The 18,443-nt window shown below is 33.3% G+C and overlaps 1 protein-coding gene across 9 annotated transcripts in view; it reads left to right on the top strand.

Annotated features, from left to right (window-relative positions):
- The window catches only part of LOC126768858 (sorbin and SH3 domain-containing protein 1), a 150,863-nt gene that overhangs the window by 84,014 nt on the left and 48,406 nt on the right, over positions 1-18,443 (top strand). For 7 of the 9 annotated variants that reach the window (XM_050487223.1, XM_050487216.1, XM_050487215.1 and 4 more), the window contains one exon: positions 16,835-16,882. The exons of the other annotated variants lie outside the window; for them this stretch is intronic. In XM_050487223.1, the coding sequence (XP_050343180.1) occupies positions 16,835-16,882 (48 nt within the window). The remainder of the gene's footprint in view (positions 1-16,834; positions 16,883-18,443) is intronic. 9 annotated transcript variants of the gene reach the window in all.

Raw genomic sequence — 18,443 nt, 5'->3', positions numbered from 1 at the left:
CGTAAGATTGAACGTAGACACCTTTGGTGATATGTGTCAAGTTTTTTGATGTCTGATTTGTAGATACACCATGTCTCTGAGCCATATAATAGAACAGGGATAATTAGTGCCTTATAGACACTAATCTTTGTCTCTAATTTGAGGTCATGGGATTTCCACACACGATCAGTAAGTCTTCCGAAATTGGCGGCAGCGTAGGCAATGCGTGATGGGATTTCCGAAGCCAATGTGTTGTCAGATCGAATGTTGCTCCCAAGATATTTAAAGTGAGTGACTTCCTCTAGTGGTTTCCCATCCAGATTTAGTGCCGTTGGATCCGCTTGGAAATATCTTGGTGGCTGTTTGATGATTTGTGTCTTAGTAGCACTTATAACTAGGCCAAACCGTTGACAAGATTGGTGGAGTACGTCAACATAGTTTTGGAGATGTTCCATGCTGTCGGACATGAGACATACGTCATCAGCGTAAAGTATCTCCAATATGGAGATCTTTTGAATCTTAGTCTTCGCCCGAAATCTTGAAATATCAAACACGCCCTTTTCTGTCCTGACATTAAGTTGAATTTGGTTTCTGCACCTCTTCAGCGCGTCTCTCATTACCACAGCAAAGTATATGGCGAAAAGTGTGGGTGCCATGACACATCCTTGCTTTATTCCGCTAGTAATTACAATATCCTCAGACAGTTCGTTTTCGTGCTGAACCTGGGCTTTCATGCCAACATGAAGTTGGCGAACCAAATTCACGAATTTCTTCGGATACCCCAATTTTTGCAGAATAAGCCAAAGAGCCTCGCGTGGTACCCTATCAAATGCCTTCTCTAAATCAACAAAGCACATGAATAGGGGCTGTTGGTGTTCCAGACTTTTTGATTCCAGACTTCTTGAAGTTGCCTTACAATTGAGATGGCGTTAACAGTTCCTCTACTGGGACAAAAGCCACATTGGCTTTCGGGAAGATGCTGTTCAGCCAACTCACTGAGACGGGAGTTTATGATGTGAGCAAGGATTTTGCCGGCACTGGAGAGGAGCGATATACCTCGGTAAGAGCTACAATCGGAAACATCTCCCTTCCCTTTGTATAGCTTACAAATTATCGCATCCTTCCATTCTTGTGGAACCTCTTTAGTTTCCCACACGTTAAGGATAAGATGGTAAAGCCTGCTAACAATGTGTTTACCACCATACTTATAGACCTTAGCTGGTATTTGGTCCATTCCTGGGCTTTTTGAATTTTTAAGACGCTTTACTGCTTTCACAAACTCTTCAAATGTCGGTGGATTGTTTAGGTATTCACTGACTGGAAAATCCTCAAGTGAGCACTGAGTGTGGTAGGATTCAGAACATCATTAAAATGTTCGGCTCAACGTTTCAAAATTCAGAATTCAGAATTTTTATCCGTAACTCGATGCTGCCTATCCTTTGAATATATCGGAGCCGTTTTTCTGAGTCGCGGACCGTAAATCACGTGTATGGCTTCGAAGAACTTTCCGGTGAGGTTCATATCGGCGTAGTGCTGAAGTTCAGCAGCTTTTTCCTTTCACCATTTGTCCTTAAGTTCTTGAACTCTCAATCTTAGTTTGTGTTGTGATTCCTTTTTGTTATGTACATTCGCCAATTTTGAGTTCAGTATATGTCTGTGCTCTTCTACGAGAAGTTTGATGTCATCATCAAATGCGTCGAACCAGTCCTGGTTTCTCTTTACTGGTTTACTGATGGTGTTTAGGATACAGCCATGGAGGTTTTTTGCAAAATATCTCCACTCATCCTCTATTGAGCAAAACTCAGTTTGAAGAGCACATGCAGCAAATTCTGAATCCACCTTATTACCTAACTCTGTTGAGTTTGTGAGTTTCAAGAAGGCTAATTTTAATGGTACTTTGTGGGGTGTCCGTCGTGGAGCTTTAAGCACTAAGCGGATTTTCGATCTAATGAGTCTATGGTCAGTCCAGTCAAGCGCCCCACGCATTGCTCTCGTTATGAGAACATCCCGTAGGTCTTTACGGCGGACAATGACATAGTCCAGAAGATGCCAGTGTTTGGATCTAGGGTGCATCCACGAGGTCTTAAATTAATCAGAAAGGCGAAAAAATGTGTTTGTGATACTAAGATCAAGTTCGGCACACAGCGACAATAAACGTGTACCGTTATCATTACAGCTCCCAATACCATGTTCGCCCAGGACACCAACCCAGAGATTGTGATCCGTCTCTACTCGGGCATTGAAGTCCCCGAGCAAAATGATCTTATCATGTCTTGGTACAGCATCAAGAGCCAGACGAAGTTGTTGGTAAAACGCCTCTTTATCTTCATCCGGTGATGGCAAGGTGGGTGCATAGGCACTAAATAGATGGACATATTTGTTGCGTGCGATTGGTATACGTAGAGTCATGAGACGGTCATTGACAGCCTCAGGTCTCTTGCCAATTTATTACGTATAGCAAAACCTACATCATTACCCGCTCTCTCACCGTCAGGACGTCCGCTTCAGTAGTAAGTGTAGCCGCCGAGTGGTTCACATTGCTCACCGCACCCACACAGATGGGTTTCACTAATTGCAGCTATATCGATTTTGTACCGAGCTAGTTCTCGCGCTATAAGAGCAGTTTTTCGCTCCGGGCATAAGTTATGGTCGTTATCCACTAAAGTTCTTACATTCCAGGTGGCAATGGAAAGTTGTTGAGTAATGAATGTAAAATGTTTGTTTCGCTTATTCTTTCTACCGCATTTATCGATGTCCAGGCGCCCACGGCTTAGCACCTAGATGATGGATGAGACGGACTATGTTTGGGCCACCTTTTCCAGACCCCTCCTATATGTAGAGGAAAGCAGAGCGATCCTAAATAGGGCTGCTTTGTCATCAGCCGTGCTGCCGAACCCAGAACCCCGCCTCTGTCGGTTCCGGGAGCGACCACACTCGCCTGGCCGCCTACGTGCAGGGTGTCAACTAAAGCCTCGGTACATCGATACCTCGACCCCACTGCCTTCACCCCATCGCCGCAGGACTTTTTAAAATCAGATCCGGGAAGAATAATTAGGGTCATCTACGCGTAAACTTTTTTATAGTGGATAAGCGGTTGCGCGGGTGCAGATCCACTTCACTCGTCCCAACACCTGTGCTCCGATGGTCCGGTAAACCGGAACGATCGGCAGTAGTCGGGATGCAGTGGAAAGGCCATATGTCACTATATGGACTCTGACAAATGCCCTTCAGGTTTTTCACGTTACCTTTTTATTTTTCGGGAGCCACCGATAACTAACTCACAGATGTTCGTGAATTAGTCCCCTTATTTAGGTTTAGCCCACTAACGTGGTTGCCCGGGGTGTGGCCGCTGTGAGCTTCTTGGAGCTTCTTGGAGTCACTAAAGAAGAGATCGTGGAGGTTAATAATAATTGCGAACACTCCACTACACCCCAAAACTGTATAATATTCTAGTTTCGTAATTTATTATAATAACAAAATAAATGTGATAATAGTAAGATGACGGCTATAGATTTAAGTATTTACTTACTGGTAAGGTAATCTAATAAATAACATTTTGACCAAGTATATGTTATGCTTTGACAGAAGTTACACTACAACTTCGTCCTAGTGATAAGTCATGTCAGTCGCAATTCATAGTCGGACGGTAGGGCCGTGGGAGAATCTGCAATGGGTAAGATTAATTAAAGTTGCGGTTGAATTAATAACGCCTAAACTATCGCCGGTCTTCCAGTGCTAGAGAATTTTAATGCTTATAATAGATAATATCAACGATAAATCGAGCACAGGAAAGCAAAGAAAAAGAAAACGTCTTTTAATTAAAAAAAATCTTTTCATCTTTAAAATTGTATATACTATACACTTAATTTTGAGTATTTTATTATATATAGTATTAAGACTATATATAATAAAATAATCATTTTAATTTGTATAAATGTTGAAATTATATCAAGATATAAGGGCACCTACAATACCTATATAAAAATCAATTGCAACGGTTAAATAAATATACAGAAAGTTATTGTAGTTTCCACTCAAATTTTCTTTTTGCTTATGTTACAGTGACTTCTTTTCCGACGTACACGCTCAATAAGAACCCAAATCCTATCCAAAATACATTTTTCTTCTTACCTACCCGTGAGCAGCGATTAGCTAGTAACATATAAGTTCATCGTTTGCTGCCACGCTGTAACTCTTTTATATCTCGCATTAGTCCCAAAACTATAGTGACTCAAATCATTCTACCCTAAACGTTGACAGATGTGTTATTATAAACTCGATTAAATACAACCGCGTTTATAAACATACCCCTTGAGACGGTTTGATTCAGTAAGGATGTAAGTATATTACAATATTTAATTAAGCGCATTTATTACAACTAAACAAAATCATTTAAATTGAATACTTCAATTCAAAATTCCTTAAAATCGTTGAAGTAAATTGTGTTATGAAGCAAACGGAATCTATGAAATCAGAAATAGTCTTATTAGAAGAAGTCAGGCACAAAAACAAACATAAAACATTTTCTAGTTATGTTACTCCAATCAATCGACTCTTACTAAATAAATGAACTTAATTATTACTCTCTCACATAAATACATCTATTTCCTAAATAAATAATAACAATTCAAATTTAACCATTTTTAATCTATATATTCTTAAATAGATTGACTGCCTCGTTGGTCCAGTGGCTTGATGTAAGGCCGCGAACCCGGAGGTCCTGGGTTCAATTCCTAGGTCGGGCCAATAAAAAGTTATTAGGTTTTTCTGTCAAAAAATTCTCAGTAGCAGCCCGGAGTCTGGAAGTTGGAAGTGTGTGCCTCGAAAAGCACGTAAAGCCGTTGGTTTTGCGCCTGAACTCTTTCCGGTCGTGTCGGATTGCCGACCCATCGGATTATGAGAGTAAGGGAAGAGAGAGTGCACCTGTGTTTGCGCACAGACTTGTGCACTATAATATCTCCTGCGTTGGCTAATCTCTCTTGAGATTTGCCGCCGTGGCCGAAATCGGCCTGGAGGACATCATTATTATTATTATTCTTACATAGAACATTTTAAAATTTAAATTCATTATATAATATATATTTGTTTGTCATAACATTTTCGAACACAATTTTGTAGTCTTATTATAGACGATGACAAGACTTTCAAATATGTATCTAACTTAGGAGTGGGTACATCAATAGTAATAATAAATAATATATAGAGATATTATTTGTTTTTATAATGGCATGTTAATGCATTTGTCAAAGTACATGACTGGTTGGGCTGTAAGTAGCCGGGTCTTACTATATTATAAATGCTAAATATTGTGAATGTAAATGTTTGTCAAAAGATAAATACAAAAACATTGTATAAATTTAGTTAACATAAAGCGAAAAGCAGTTTTAAATAAGAAGCTAGGAGTAAATGTTTTAAAGGCATTTTTCATTTTAAGTCAAAATATAAGCATATTATTTCGTTATCATTGTCTGTTTATACCGAGCGGCTATGATAATGTTGTTAAATAATATATATTTTTTTAAATGTTCAGCTAAATTATTTAAAAAAAGATAAATAATAGCTAATCAAGAAGAATCATTAATATCACAAGCAAGTTAGGAGTATAAACAGGTACGTTATCGTCACATTCGAATGATAACTACATGTAATGTGTAACATGATCACAAGTAAGATAACACGCTGTTTCAAGGTTAGGATAATGTCCATCGCGTAACATTACAAGGAGTCGTATAAAATCTTTAAATTGAATCAAGTCTTGATAAATATTTTTAGTAGGGTTCTGTGAGTAATCGACCGTGGGTACTCATCACCCAGTTCCTGTTTTTCCCTTTTATTTTAATTATTGTATCTTGTTTAAAAAAGTGAGTCATCGTAATTATTATCATTCTATCAATCGCAGTACACTCAAAGCCATGTTTAACCTATTGGAAGCCCTGGGCACATTAGCATAATGAGCTCCCTATGACCGTGTGAAATAAAAAAATAAAATCGGTAATAAATATGGGTTATCTTTTGGTGATCTGGTAGGGACTAGGGGGCGAACAGGTATCGAAGGCCCTGGCCCTAGGCCAAAGTACCCAGTTGTAAAGAGGGGCCTGAGTACACTACTAAAAATAAGCCTTTCGAGGTAGAGTGAGCGGATCCGTTAAATTATAGACTAAAGGTTTCATAATTGGGGAAGCAATAACAATGCAACTATTGGTGTTTACTTATCAATGCCAATGCTTATGGATGAAGTTCTTACTCCTGCAATGCCCTAATTTATATTGATATATGTTACTGTTAGGACTATAACAATAACCCTAGAAAATTGAACCGATGATTCACATCGCTAGCCCGTCCGTACATCATAAAGCTATTAAGGCTTCAAAACAGTCATATAAGAATCTTTAAATGTAATCGAGTATGAATTGAGGTCATAAGGTCGCTTCGACACTTACGATGGAAACGATTATTATTAGATGAGTAGGTCAGATGTTAAATATAAAAATATGTCTTTTTCCCCCTATACAGTAACGATGTTAATTCAAAGGTTTCTTGTTTAGTTTTAAAATGTTGCTGATGATAGCCTGCTGATCAATGTCGGCGACGAAGGTTATTCCCAACAGAGACGAGCCAACTACGTAGGAGATATTATTAGTGGCTAGGGCACAAATGTACGTACAAACATAAATGCATTGTATGCTCTGTCCCTCACTCTCGTAATATGTTGAAACGTTAATCCGACACAACCGGAGAGAATTCAGCTGCAGGAACAACAGTTTATATGTGAGATATGAAACTCAAGATCAATGGCTATTTAGAATTTTATATTAATTTTGTCATCATACGATATCTCAATTATTTTCCTTTAATAAATCGAAAGTTAAATTCTACAAAAATCTTTGTGGATATAAAACGTAATATTTCAAAGCAGGTAGAGTACGCAATGTCACGGTAAAGTAGATATATTTTTGGGAAGTTAATTAGTTTAAGTAATAAATGTAAAGAGTGTTGGGACAATGAAAAAACTGTTCAATAGAGGTTTTGACAAACGGATCGCGATGTTTTTTTTTATTTTACTGTCAACATTATAACTCAATACTTCCTGTTTATCTCGTTTTCTAACAAACTATAATAGAATCCTTTTAGAATTATAGTTATTTACTGTCTCGATAGACGGCGTGCAAATTTAGGAAGAATTTGTTTTCAATAAAAATAAATCTAATACTTATTACTTATTAAAATTCTTTCAAAATTGGCTATAATTTTCCTATAATTAAAATATAATAATAGAGCAATTTCTCATTTCTTATTTCAATGGAAAATACTTTATAAACAACAGAATTTTGTTCAGATTCGTATTCAGTGTGTAATTTTTAGGACAATTTCCATTGTTTTCCATTTTCCGTAGGGCAAGCGTATCGCGTCATGCGGCGTTATCAACGGCAGTCTCATCAGTAGCACCGCGATCGTCATAGACGAAGCACGTGCGCGTCACCTATATCGATTTTCCGCGAATTTTCTCACCGCGAGACCGTATCATATAATGACGAATAATTAAACTTAATTCTATTTCCATGACATCAAATTGGATATACACGTAAATGAATTTAATCGTTTTAATGATAAGTTAATGGGTGTGTGTGCACCCCGTGTGTGTGCACGTGATCGGATTACGGAAACGAGCGATATTGTTTTATAAATGTAAGTATGAATACGTTAGGGTAGTTTTTAATGAATTACTTTTAGGTTCGGCTTATGCGGGTTTGATTCTACTATCAACGAATGTCGAAGGTCGATAGCTGTTTATCTCTTATCTTCGTGTTTTGATTTAAATGTATGTGTACCAACCGTATTTTTTTTATTTAATAATTAAATATATTAAATGTTGAGATAAATATGTAATAGTAACTATAGTACTTAACTAATGCGATTTTTTGAATTTTAAAAATTAAAAACGTTTTTTTTTCTTTGCTCCCAAAAATGGTAAGAACATTAAAACTATTTTTTTATTTCTTTCATTTAAATTATATTTAAAAATAAATGTAGAGAGTTACTTATATCTTGTTTAAAATTTTAACTTCAACAGAGTAAGTAGTATTCGGCATGTATTATTAATATTTCGAATAATTACACACCAAATATAATTGATTTAAAAATTGTCTTCATTACAATATCTTAGGTCTATATTTGGCGGCGGTGATAAGTTATGAAATAGTTACATTGTTACAAAATTAAATAATAAATTCGAATTATTCTTGGGATTCACAAAATTTGATCTAAATTTCTTATTATTTTAACTATATTTAGTTTCTCAAGTTAACAAATACAATATATAAACAAATCAAGTATTTAGAAATAAATCAACATGTAATTTATAAGATGTATAGCGTACATATGTATAACGAATATGTCGTTATACATAATATGTACGCATACGTACACGTATGACAATATTGTTACATTCTCAAATAAGATTTACTTAAATTAACAAATCGTAAAGTATATCTTAAATATTAAAATATATCGGCAATATACCAATGTAATATATATATATATATATATATATATATATATATATATATATATATTAAAAGGCTGCTTCATATCCGATATAAGTTTTTTCTTGATCCGCGTACAGACGCTAAGCAAGTTCCTGTTTTGTTTATATGGATTATACGCTCCGGTTCATCATCGTTGCAATATTGAAATAAGTTATATCTATTCGTATATTGACGTGAAACTGACGCGATATCATAACACGAGATGAAATAGAATGTTCGAAATTTTAATTTTAAATGCCGGAATATTATTTAAATTTAAACGTCATATACTGTGAAGATTTATTTTAGATAAGATTATGCAGGTAACAAAATGTTTTCCGATTAATATTTTTATAACTGTGGCGGTATGGTATAGTAACAGCCTGTGTATGTCCCACTGCTGGGCTAAGGCCTCCTCTCCCTTTTTGAGGAGAAGTTTTGGAGGTTATTCCACCACGCTGCTCCAATGCGGGTTGGTAGAATACGCATGTGGCAGAATTTCAGTGAAATTAGACACATGCAGGTTTCCTCACGTTACTGATAAGACTAAGTTTTTTTTTTAAATCTTGATTTTTCAAAAGCACTCTTACCAACTTTTACGTTCTTATTTACTTTTTAGTAAAGAAATTAATTAATTTTGCTGTTACCGATTTTTGCAAGAAGAAAAAAGAACAAACATACAAAAATCGTTCTAAAATACAAAATCTAACTCCGGAATCAAATTTCTTATTAAAAGATCTGTACTCATTTAATACCGGATAAGGTGATCATAGAATAGCAAACTTTAAAAGTAAACAGTAGCTCAGACACAGCAGTTTATTTCATATTTAAATATTACTATCTGACCCGTGCCCACTTCGTTGGGCGGTAAACACTTTTACTTGTGATGAAATTATGATTGTGGTTTGGTTAGTACTGAGTGCTATGATTTATTTCCTGACAAAAATCGCGCTGGCCACGACATCCGACTACCAAGAAAAAGTCTTTTCATTTTTCGGGTTAATACATATAGCCTATGACACTCATGGTTGGCTATCTATTAGTTAAAAAATTTTCAAAATCGGTTCAGTAGATCCAGAGATTACCCCTACAACCTCACAAACTTTACCTCTTTATAATATTAGTATAGAAGTATAGATTACTAGCGATCATCAACGTTGACATGATCATATGAAGTTGAATATGAAGTTGATAATTTTTTTGCGTTGTTTATAAGTATATAACTGTTTAGATTTACTACTACTAATATTCATCATAACTTTGCAGTTTGAAAGTGCAATAAAATATACATTTCCTTATTTGCATTGACAATCCAATCTTTCAATAGCTCATAAAATAAATTACATTTCTATTTATTAGAGACATAAATAGTGTTAAATATAATGAATTTAATTGTAGAACATTATTTGGAAGTCGTTAATTAATTATTATTACTCAGCCAAATAAAACAAGTAGGGCCTTGTTTTCATGACCGTTTTCATTTACAAAATTAATGTACATATATTAGCGCATGAAATAACACTATTTGAAAACTGAGGACAAATAAACATGTCGAATGTGTAAAATTTACTATTTCGAGACTTAATTTTATTAGCTACATATATAAAAAATGATAAATTTTTGTATGAGTTAGAATGGCGGTTGTAATAAACTTTTTTATAAATTTATATTATCGTAAATTTAGAAAACGTTGCTTTAAAGTGAGCAGTCCTTATGATATCGAGATGCCAGAAATAATATATGGTATTATCTTTTTTTAAATAAGATGAAGACCAAATAAATTACCGTAAATTTTACTCAAGGAAGCATAAAATTAAAATTAATTTTATACAAAGTCTGATATTATGCAACGCATGTTAGGGTTTTTTTCTAAGTCAAATTCTTCTTATTTGTCAAAACATGAACATGTGGGTCTTGCCAACCATAAGTTAGCTTATCTTCTGCCACTCTCGGATGTGGATAGATTACGCGGTAAATTAAGAAGTTACGTTTCATTATATAATTTTAGAAGAACAAGATGTACAATTATTTGAAATACAGTTTATCAATATAGGTAATTTGGTTTAATGATTCTGACCGAAACAATTTTTTGTCCAAAAATATTATAAAATTGTGGGTTGTATTCGTAGTTAGGTGTAATATATTTATAATTGCTGTTTATTTGTTTTTGTTATTGTAATCCCTGACCTAAAAATATAATAAAACTATTGATTTACATCACGAAATGAGCTTGAAAACATATCGCGGCGAAAATCATTCTAAATATTGCATTTATTGATCTGCAAAGTGCAATTTCTAAAAATATTCTCAGTAAATGAATAATGGAGAACGAATAGATAGGGCTTATTATGGATTTCTAGCAGTCGCCTGAATTGTACACTACACCTTTATATCTACGTCGATACAAATATGTAACACGCGAACGATAGCAATTCAAAATACCTATACCATGCTTAATTTAAATTGGTCGGCTTAAAATTACGCTTTATGAAAGGTTTGGGCATGATTACAATAATAATAATTGGCTAATTAATTAGTATGTTTAATACTAAGTATTTCCTTCTCTAGTCTAAGCCACAAGCAGAAAAAAGCGCGAGAACATGTAAAAACTTCTCATAAATAACAGCCAACACATTCATCATGTTGAAATTGGTCCTTTAATTAAAGACTATAAAGGCCAACGCCTCGAGTGATTCTCGGAGTATTATAGCGTCCGGTAAATCGCAACGGGGAATAGCTTAAAGGGTAGGAGTTAAGTCTAATCTTCGGACCACACAATTACCTCTAATACAAAAGACGTACAGTATCTTTGTCCTTCTGTAGACATGTAATTGGCCATGTCCATAGACTAGTTAGCTGTAAGATGGGTCACCGTAGTTATTTGTATTGAAGTTTCTCGCTATGGAAGAATAATTGTATTATTCTATTATGAGTCAGTACAGCTATTAGTCGAATAGGATCATCCAGAAGACAAGTCTAAGCAATCAATAAAATTTTTATTAATTCATACCTATAGAAAATTGTTGATTGATGATGACTCACGTCATCATACTAGAACATCGACTATACTGCATACTGCATAAACAGCACTTGTTTGTTTTATAAATTAATTTACGATTTACTGGTTTTATTTTATATATCATATTTATTATAGACCCCTTAACGATTTGCCAAGTCCATTGTGTCGTACCCGTAGAACAGAATTATAGAGTCCTGGACTATCGCGTAGGGACTATTTCATTGCAAAAGATAAATGGTATCCTAAAATGTTGGCACTGATGAATTTAATTACTATTTGTTTCAGTGGTCAAAAACATATAATATTATTATTAATATAGCGTGATGTAGGATTTTTTAAAGTGATTAATTTTGGTTTGCATAAAGTATTTTTACATACTCAATACTCACTATATGTTATAATATTTTATTATATGCTTTTAATTTATCGTTGTCGTATGTTGACATCTGTCGTTAATAATATGTAGATAAAATGTTATGTAATATACAAAAAAGTACCTAAACCCAGTCTGGTCAATGGCGTGCAGGCGACATGTAGGTCATGGTCTTCGAACACGCCCAACGTAACGATAATACCTATGCGGCTCTCGTAATCCTCCTTCATACCTAATTAGAGATAAACGCTCAAACTCATCTATCCAGTGATCGTAATTAGCATTCGATGCAAGTCGATTACCTTCGCCTTTTAGAGATACGTGGTCGAGGAATAGATGCTAGTTAAAGATAATTATTTCTTATTCAAGCCAATTGAATTTTTTCTTAGAAATTCTATGGTCGTAACAGTTTGACTGTTTGCATTGTGTTGCAACGTTGTTTTTAGTCAATATAGAATGTAATAACTTATTTAGCTGATTTTTGATTATTTTTTTATCAAAATATACTATGATATTTACATAAGTTAAATTTCAATATATTAAATGCACCATTTATAATTATATAATATAATATATAAATAATGATAATGAATATGTTTTAGTAAAGGAAAAAGATTAATTTATTTTTCAATTAACGCTTTTTTTTGTATGAAAGAACCATGATGGCCCAGTGGTTAGACGACGGGAATCCTATCCGATGATTTCGAGTTAAGCCCGGGTAAGCACTACTGACCTTATCTCTTTTTGGCAATAAAACTTATTTAATTTAATTGGCCCGACCCAGGATTTGAATCCAGGTCCTCGCGATCGCAGCCAGCAGCCATATAAACCAATCACTAGAAAAACGAAGTCTTATTAAGTTATAAAAGCAGGTCTACTTGTTTTTTTCTAGTTAAAAAACACGCATCAAATAAGCTGTTGTTTCTGGCATATAGTTTGCAAGAGCCTTTGCCGTAAAATGAAACCATGGAGCGATTTTCTAATCTTCGTCTCTCCTTTCTACGTCATGATTAAGAAATGTGAACTGTCGATGTCAAAGGTGAATACGAAACGTTGCCTATGGTTCGTATTCACTTTGTTGGGCTGTAAGCCCCGAAATTTTCTTTCATAAGGTCCTTGATTATCCATGAAATTGGTAAATCTAATAAAGTCGACCCACACTGTACAAGTTGACACAATGTGGGTAATTAATCAAACGAAACAGTATTTATGATCCTGTCACGATTCACGTCCAGTATCATTAAAGACGTAAATTTCCTTAAATTCTATCTCCTTTGTTTTTTTATTATATATTTTATTTTTCTGTCAGAAACATTTGAATAAATAATAAATATCTTACTTTATGAAGTGTATATAAAATGATAAAGTTTGTATTATTATAAAGTTTGTTTCTATAGTGTGTTCCATATTTTTGAATACATAGCATTGAAAATGCTTAGAAACCACTAGCGCTTTGATTGAACATATGTATTTGACAATGTTCAGGAACCTTTGATCTACATCCATTATATGCAAACCACCAACTAATCAATCTAAAAATAATATCAGTATATACTATAAACGTATTCAATTCAAATAAATCAAAGGTATAAAAATCCTTTCCATTGAACGCTCCTACGTCCCAGGGGGCGATTAACTATGCAAGAGTCTACTTTAAAAATCTTTTTAGCTCCGACTCTATGGAAAATTCATCAGTAGACGAAATTTTATAGACATTAGAATTCGCAACGGAAATTACCAACGGCATCCGAAATGTCGGTTAATCGTTTGACTTCTCACTATGAATCATTCATTCATTAGCATCGAGTTGCATTACGTCAGTGCTATGTTATTTAATTCGATACAAGGCACATTTTATGAATTTTAATCATTCGATGTTTTAGTTGAAGGCCCCGAATAATTTTCTCCTGTTAAAATCGATCTGTTTAATCTATTTTCATCAATTAGTATCGTGTAATTAAATACTTAATTTTAACTAGTTTTATATGAATATATAATATTATATTTATTCGAAATTTGTAGTCAAATATTATTTTTAACGAATACTCTAAATTGACTAATACTTATTACAGTAAAGTTTTGACCTTGAGCGAGATAAAAATTCACATCAGCTAGCTGGGAAATAACCACTATGACTGTCAGTGTCAGACCGGTCAAGAAATTATAAATAAGAATTTGTTCAAATTATTGCCTTACATTTTGGGAAAGGTTGAAAAAATGTTAATAGATAGATAACTGCACTGGTGTTTTTCTTACCGTAACATTTAAATATTCAACGCGGAGTGGTAATATATCTTAGTGAGGTTTAGGAGCCTGACTTGTCGTCCATGGATTACGTTGAATTGCTTTCAGAGATTACCGGATTTTGTTCTGATATAGATTAGGTTGCGATTTTTAAACGAAGATTTTGTGTTCATTTGCATTTTGACAAATTGCTAATTTTTTATAAATCTTAACAATAAAATTAATAATATAAGTTAAGGTAGCTTCTTAACAATATATTATGGTTGCATTTTTAATATGAATATCAATAAGAAAATGATTTGTTTTAATAAAATTAGATTTATATAATATTTATAGATTTTTATTACGTTGTCTATATTGGTATGATCACGAGACAATGCAATCCATATGACATTATATAGGGCGCGGTCAGTTTACAAAGCATACAGGATCTGGGCTCCGTTTGTTGCGCGCGCGCACCCATGCGTTACGACGCGCCCTATCACATTAATCCCATATCGATGTTCAACCTTTGAATATGTAAATCAGGTCCATAAAGAGCTGAACTGCCGGCACCATTAAGAAAGATTACACCGCAAATTGGTTTTACCGTGAAAAGTAATGGCATTGTTAATTTGAATAGAAAAAAGTTGGTCTAAGTATGAATTCTTTGTCCACATGACCCACCACTCGAACCTCAATATTTGTATAATTTGTACTGAAGTAATTGTCTGTTTAAGGCGCAATCAATAATCGCGTAATCATAATGCAACTTTTATGGATTGCAATCAATAACATCGATTATTCTCAATATAAGCAAGACGACATAAATATTCAGTTACATCTAGTAAAAAATATGATCTTTCAAAATCAATAAAAAAAATGCTTTAATCAAGTAGGCCAATTCAAAGTGCTAACTTTCGAGTCGTCATTTTATAATATAAAATTTAATAGCCTCATCGGAATGTACCAAGAAAACCGGCAAGAAATTCAGTAGTTAGTCTTCCCTACCTAAATCTATTCATTATTATTATTAGATCACCTTTATACATTACAATTATTTTTTACATGGTGGCCCTACCACCACTTTGTGCAAGCCCGCTTCGGTAGATATTACCCATATTCTACCAAAAACAGCAATACTTAGTATTGGTGTGTTCCGATTTGAAGGGTGAGTGAGTCATTGTAACTATAAGCACAAGAGCGACAATGTATATGGGTGATGGTGACTACTTACCATCAGGCGCATTTTCCATATAATATAATAATGTTGTCTTGTTCATATAATAAGAGACTTATGTATTTTCGGCTCTGACATTCAACTGTTTCGGTGTCAAGAGTTAAACGATGCCAAAACCATTTGGCAAAGAGACCTACCTACCTAGCTGATTTTCTGTCCTATTTTAACAATTAAGATATTCAAAATAAATAAACGAAATTTAAATAATATTTATTGTTTTTTTTTTTTATAAAATAGGAAGACGGACGAGCATATGGGCGACCTGATGGTAAGTGGTCACCAAACGCCCTTAGACATTGGCATTGTAAGAAATGTCAACCATCGCTTACATAGCCAATGCGCCACCAACCTTGGGAACTAAGATTTTATGTCCCTTGTGCCTGTAATTACACTGTTTACTTGTACCGAATGTTTTTGTACCGATATTGAAGCTATAATAAATAATATTACTTATTTCTTGCTTAAACAAAGCAAATGTTTGTCGATAACCTTGTTTATGATCCATGGAATTTATAAATTATTCATAAAATAATAGTTTCAACCATATTCAACCACGGTAATTATAAATTATTTATGTTAAGGCTCTACTGGATATGTCATTCAGAATTTAATTACCGATATGAAGTCTTTTATAAATTTATTAAAAAGGTTAACATTAAATATTCAATTATTTATTTCAAAGTATGTATTTAAAACGTTGCTTAGCGGCTGTTTAGTTAATCACCGATTTCGCTCTATCTGTCATTAATATTTGGCATCCGAAAGAAGAAGACAGCATTGTTTAACTAATCTTATAGAAAGTTAAACATTTTCATTACATTATTTATATGGTTGATGAAATATTTAAGCAATAGTTTACGATTAAAATACATATCGGAGTTTTATTTATCACATGATATCGATGCGTCATATCCAGAGCAACAACACGCCGATGGTAGAGGTGTTTGTTGTAATAATTACGCTTGATTATTCTCGTCGGGAACTAGGCTTTCTCCACAATTATTCTGTACACGTTAATTCAATATTTGTTCAGCACCGTTTGGAGTGACGTATGGACCGACTAACCTAAATCCTTCACCTTCACGGAAAACACTCGTACAATATCGTTGAAGCTATAACGCTGGTTATCGCCGCCTTTGGAGTGTTATTATTTTTGTAGTTTTAGTACTATTAATAATTTGTGCGTAGATATAAAGCTGGATAAGTTTTTTTGTTGAATGTTTAAATAAATTACAGCTGTCGTAAGAAAATTTTTAAAATGTAATACGAATGTAATTATATTTTGAATGCTTTATTCTTGTATATAATATATGTATTTGTAATACAAAACTTTTATATATTTTTTATTCAATCGTTAAAAATATTCAGATCACAAGCAGTAATAAAATATGAGCTAGCGTGTCGAGCGCTAGAATTATCGTTGTTGGTTTTATATAAATATATGTATATATTATAAATTTGATTGTGATTTGCAGAGACCGTGATGATTGCGCCGACGTTCAAAGCGCGTTCGTCCTCGCCAGGTATTAGTTTGACGAAATATGTTGTTGTGTTTTCCTCTGAATGGCCCCCGAACATGTAGTCAACATAAATTTGCTTATAAATGACACAAATAACATTATATAAATAGTTTTATAAAATAATATTCAGTATTCATTTTAATAATTACAACATTAATTCCAGAAATGATTTCAATTGTTGTATTAAAACAATTTAAATGTCAATTTATTATGACCATTAAACATAGAGCAAACGAACGTAAATTCATAAATGAAATATTGCCTTCTTTGGATTTCATTTCATAAATGGCATACATTTACATTTTTTATTTAAATACCTTATATAAAAGTACGATAGTTATATTGGTGAACTAAAATATCAGAAAAGACTGACATGAGAATTTATCAAGTAATATGCGAATGACAAAGTATGATAAAATATATTAACATAAGAATGGCAAAGGCCTTGAAATATGCTTGTACCACGTTTATGTTAATGGCTAGGAAAACATTATTTTTTATTCCTCTCAAATTATGTAGTGTTACTAATAAATATTACGCTGCAATTCTTATTAAAGTGCTGCGAATATTTACATTATAACTATTTTTTTTATTTGGCTATAAGAGCGAGTGATAATCATATAAAATATTATTTCATGACAAGAACTAATTTATAATAAAATAAGTTATAATTTATTTACATGAAGGCTTTAAATATATACAAATAAAAAATAAAAATAGCTACCATCCAAATTATGACCATGTGGAATTGTTGTAAGAATTCTAGTAGCATTATCTCTTTAAATTGTTTATCATTTAATTATTTATTGTTACTATCATTTTATGTTATTGCACGTCATAAAAAGATACTTTTTTATATTTTCCATCGATCTTCACTATTATAAATCTCAAATGTATGATATCAACTTAAAAACTAATGTAAAGGAATACGAACCCCTCGCATAAAATTAAAGAGAAATATGTTTCATTGTGTTTTAGGTATGAATGGTACTTATTTTATTGTTATGGAAATAAAGTTGGCTTTAAAACAGTGGAGTAGGTATTTGATGAGTTTATTTCCGCTATAATACACCGTTCTACTAATTTTAACTAATTGATTTGGAATGTCTGCATGTTTGAGAGTTTGTTTTAAAGTTTTGCGGTAATTTAACTTATTAACAACATACTATGTTTGAACTTTCTACATATATTGGAAAATGTTCGTCCGAGGCTGAAACAACTGTAAGCTGTTTAATATAATTTTATATACTTTTGTGTAAACACTAAATGGATTGCACTAAATGGATGCATATTTATTTAGAAACAAAATTACCCATATAGAACACAAACTATTTACAAATATAATAGTAATTACTACTAGCTTTTTTGTTTTAAATATTTCGTTTATTATTTTTTACGATATTTTACTCCTCCTTTTATATTTAATATAGCTACATGCAGTTTACAATAGTAATGGGTATGGAGAAGAAATAAAGAAACAATTTCCACATTACATCGTCCTTCACTATTTCTTCTTGAATAATCAAACTAGCCATAACTCCAGCCATGTCGAGACAACGTTGAT

This window comes from Nymphalis io, chromosome 6, assembly GCF_905147045.1.
Source record: "Nymphalis io chromosome 6, ilAglIoxx1.1, whole genome shotgun sequence".
NCBI lineage: Eukaryota > Metazoa > Arthropoda > Insecta > Lepidoptera > Nymphalidae > Nymphalis > Nymphalis io.
Note: the sequence above shows the minus strand (reverse complement) of the source record. Positions and strands in the feature narration are given on the sequence as shown.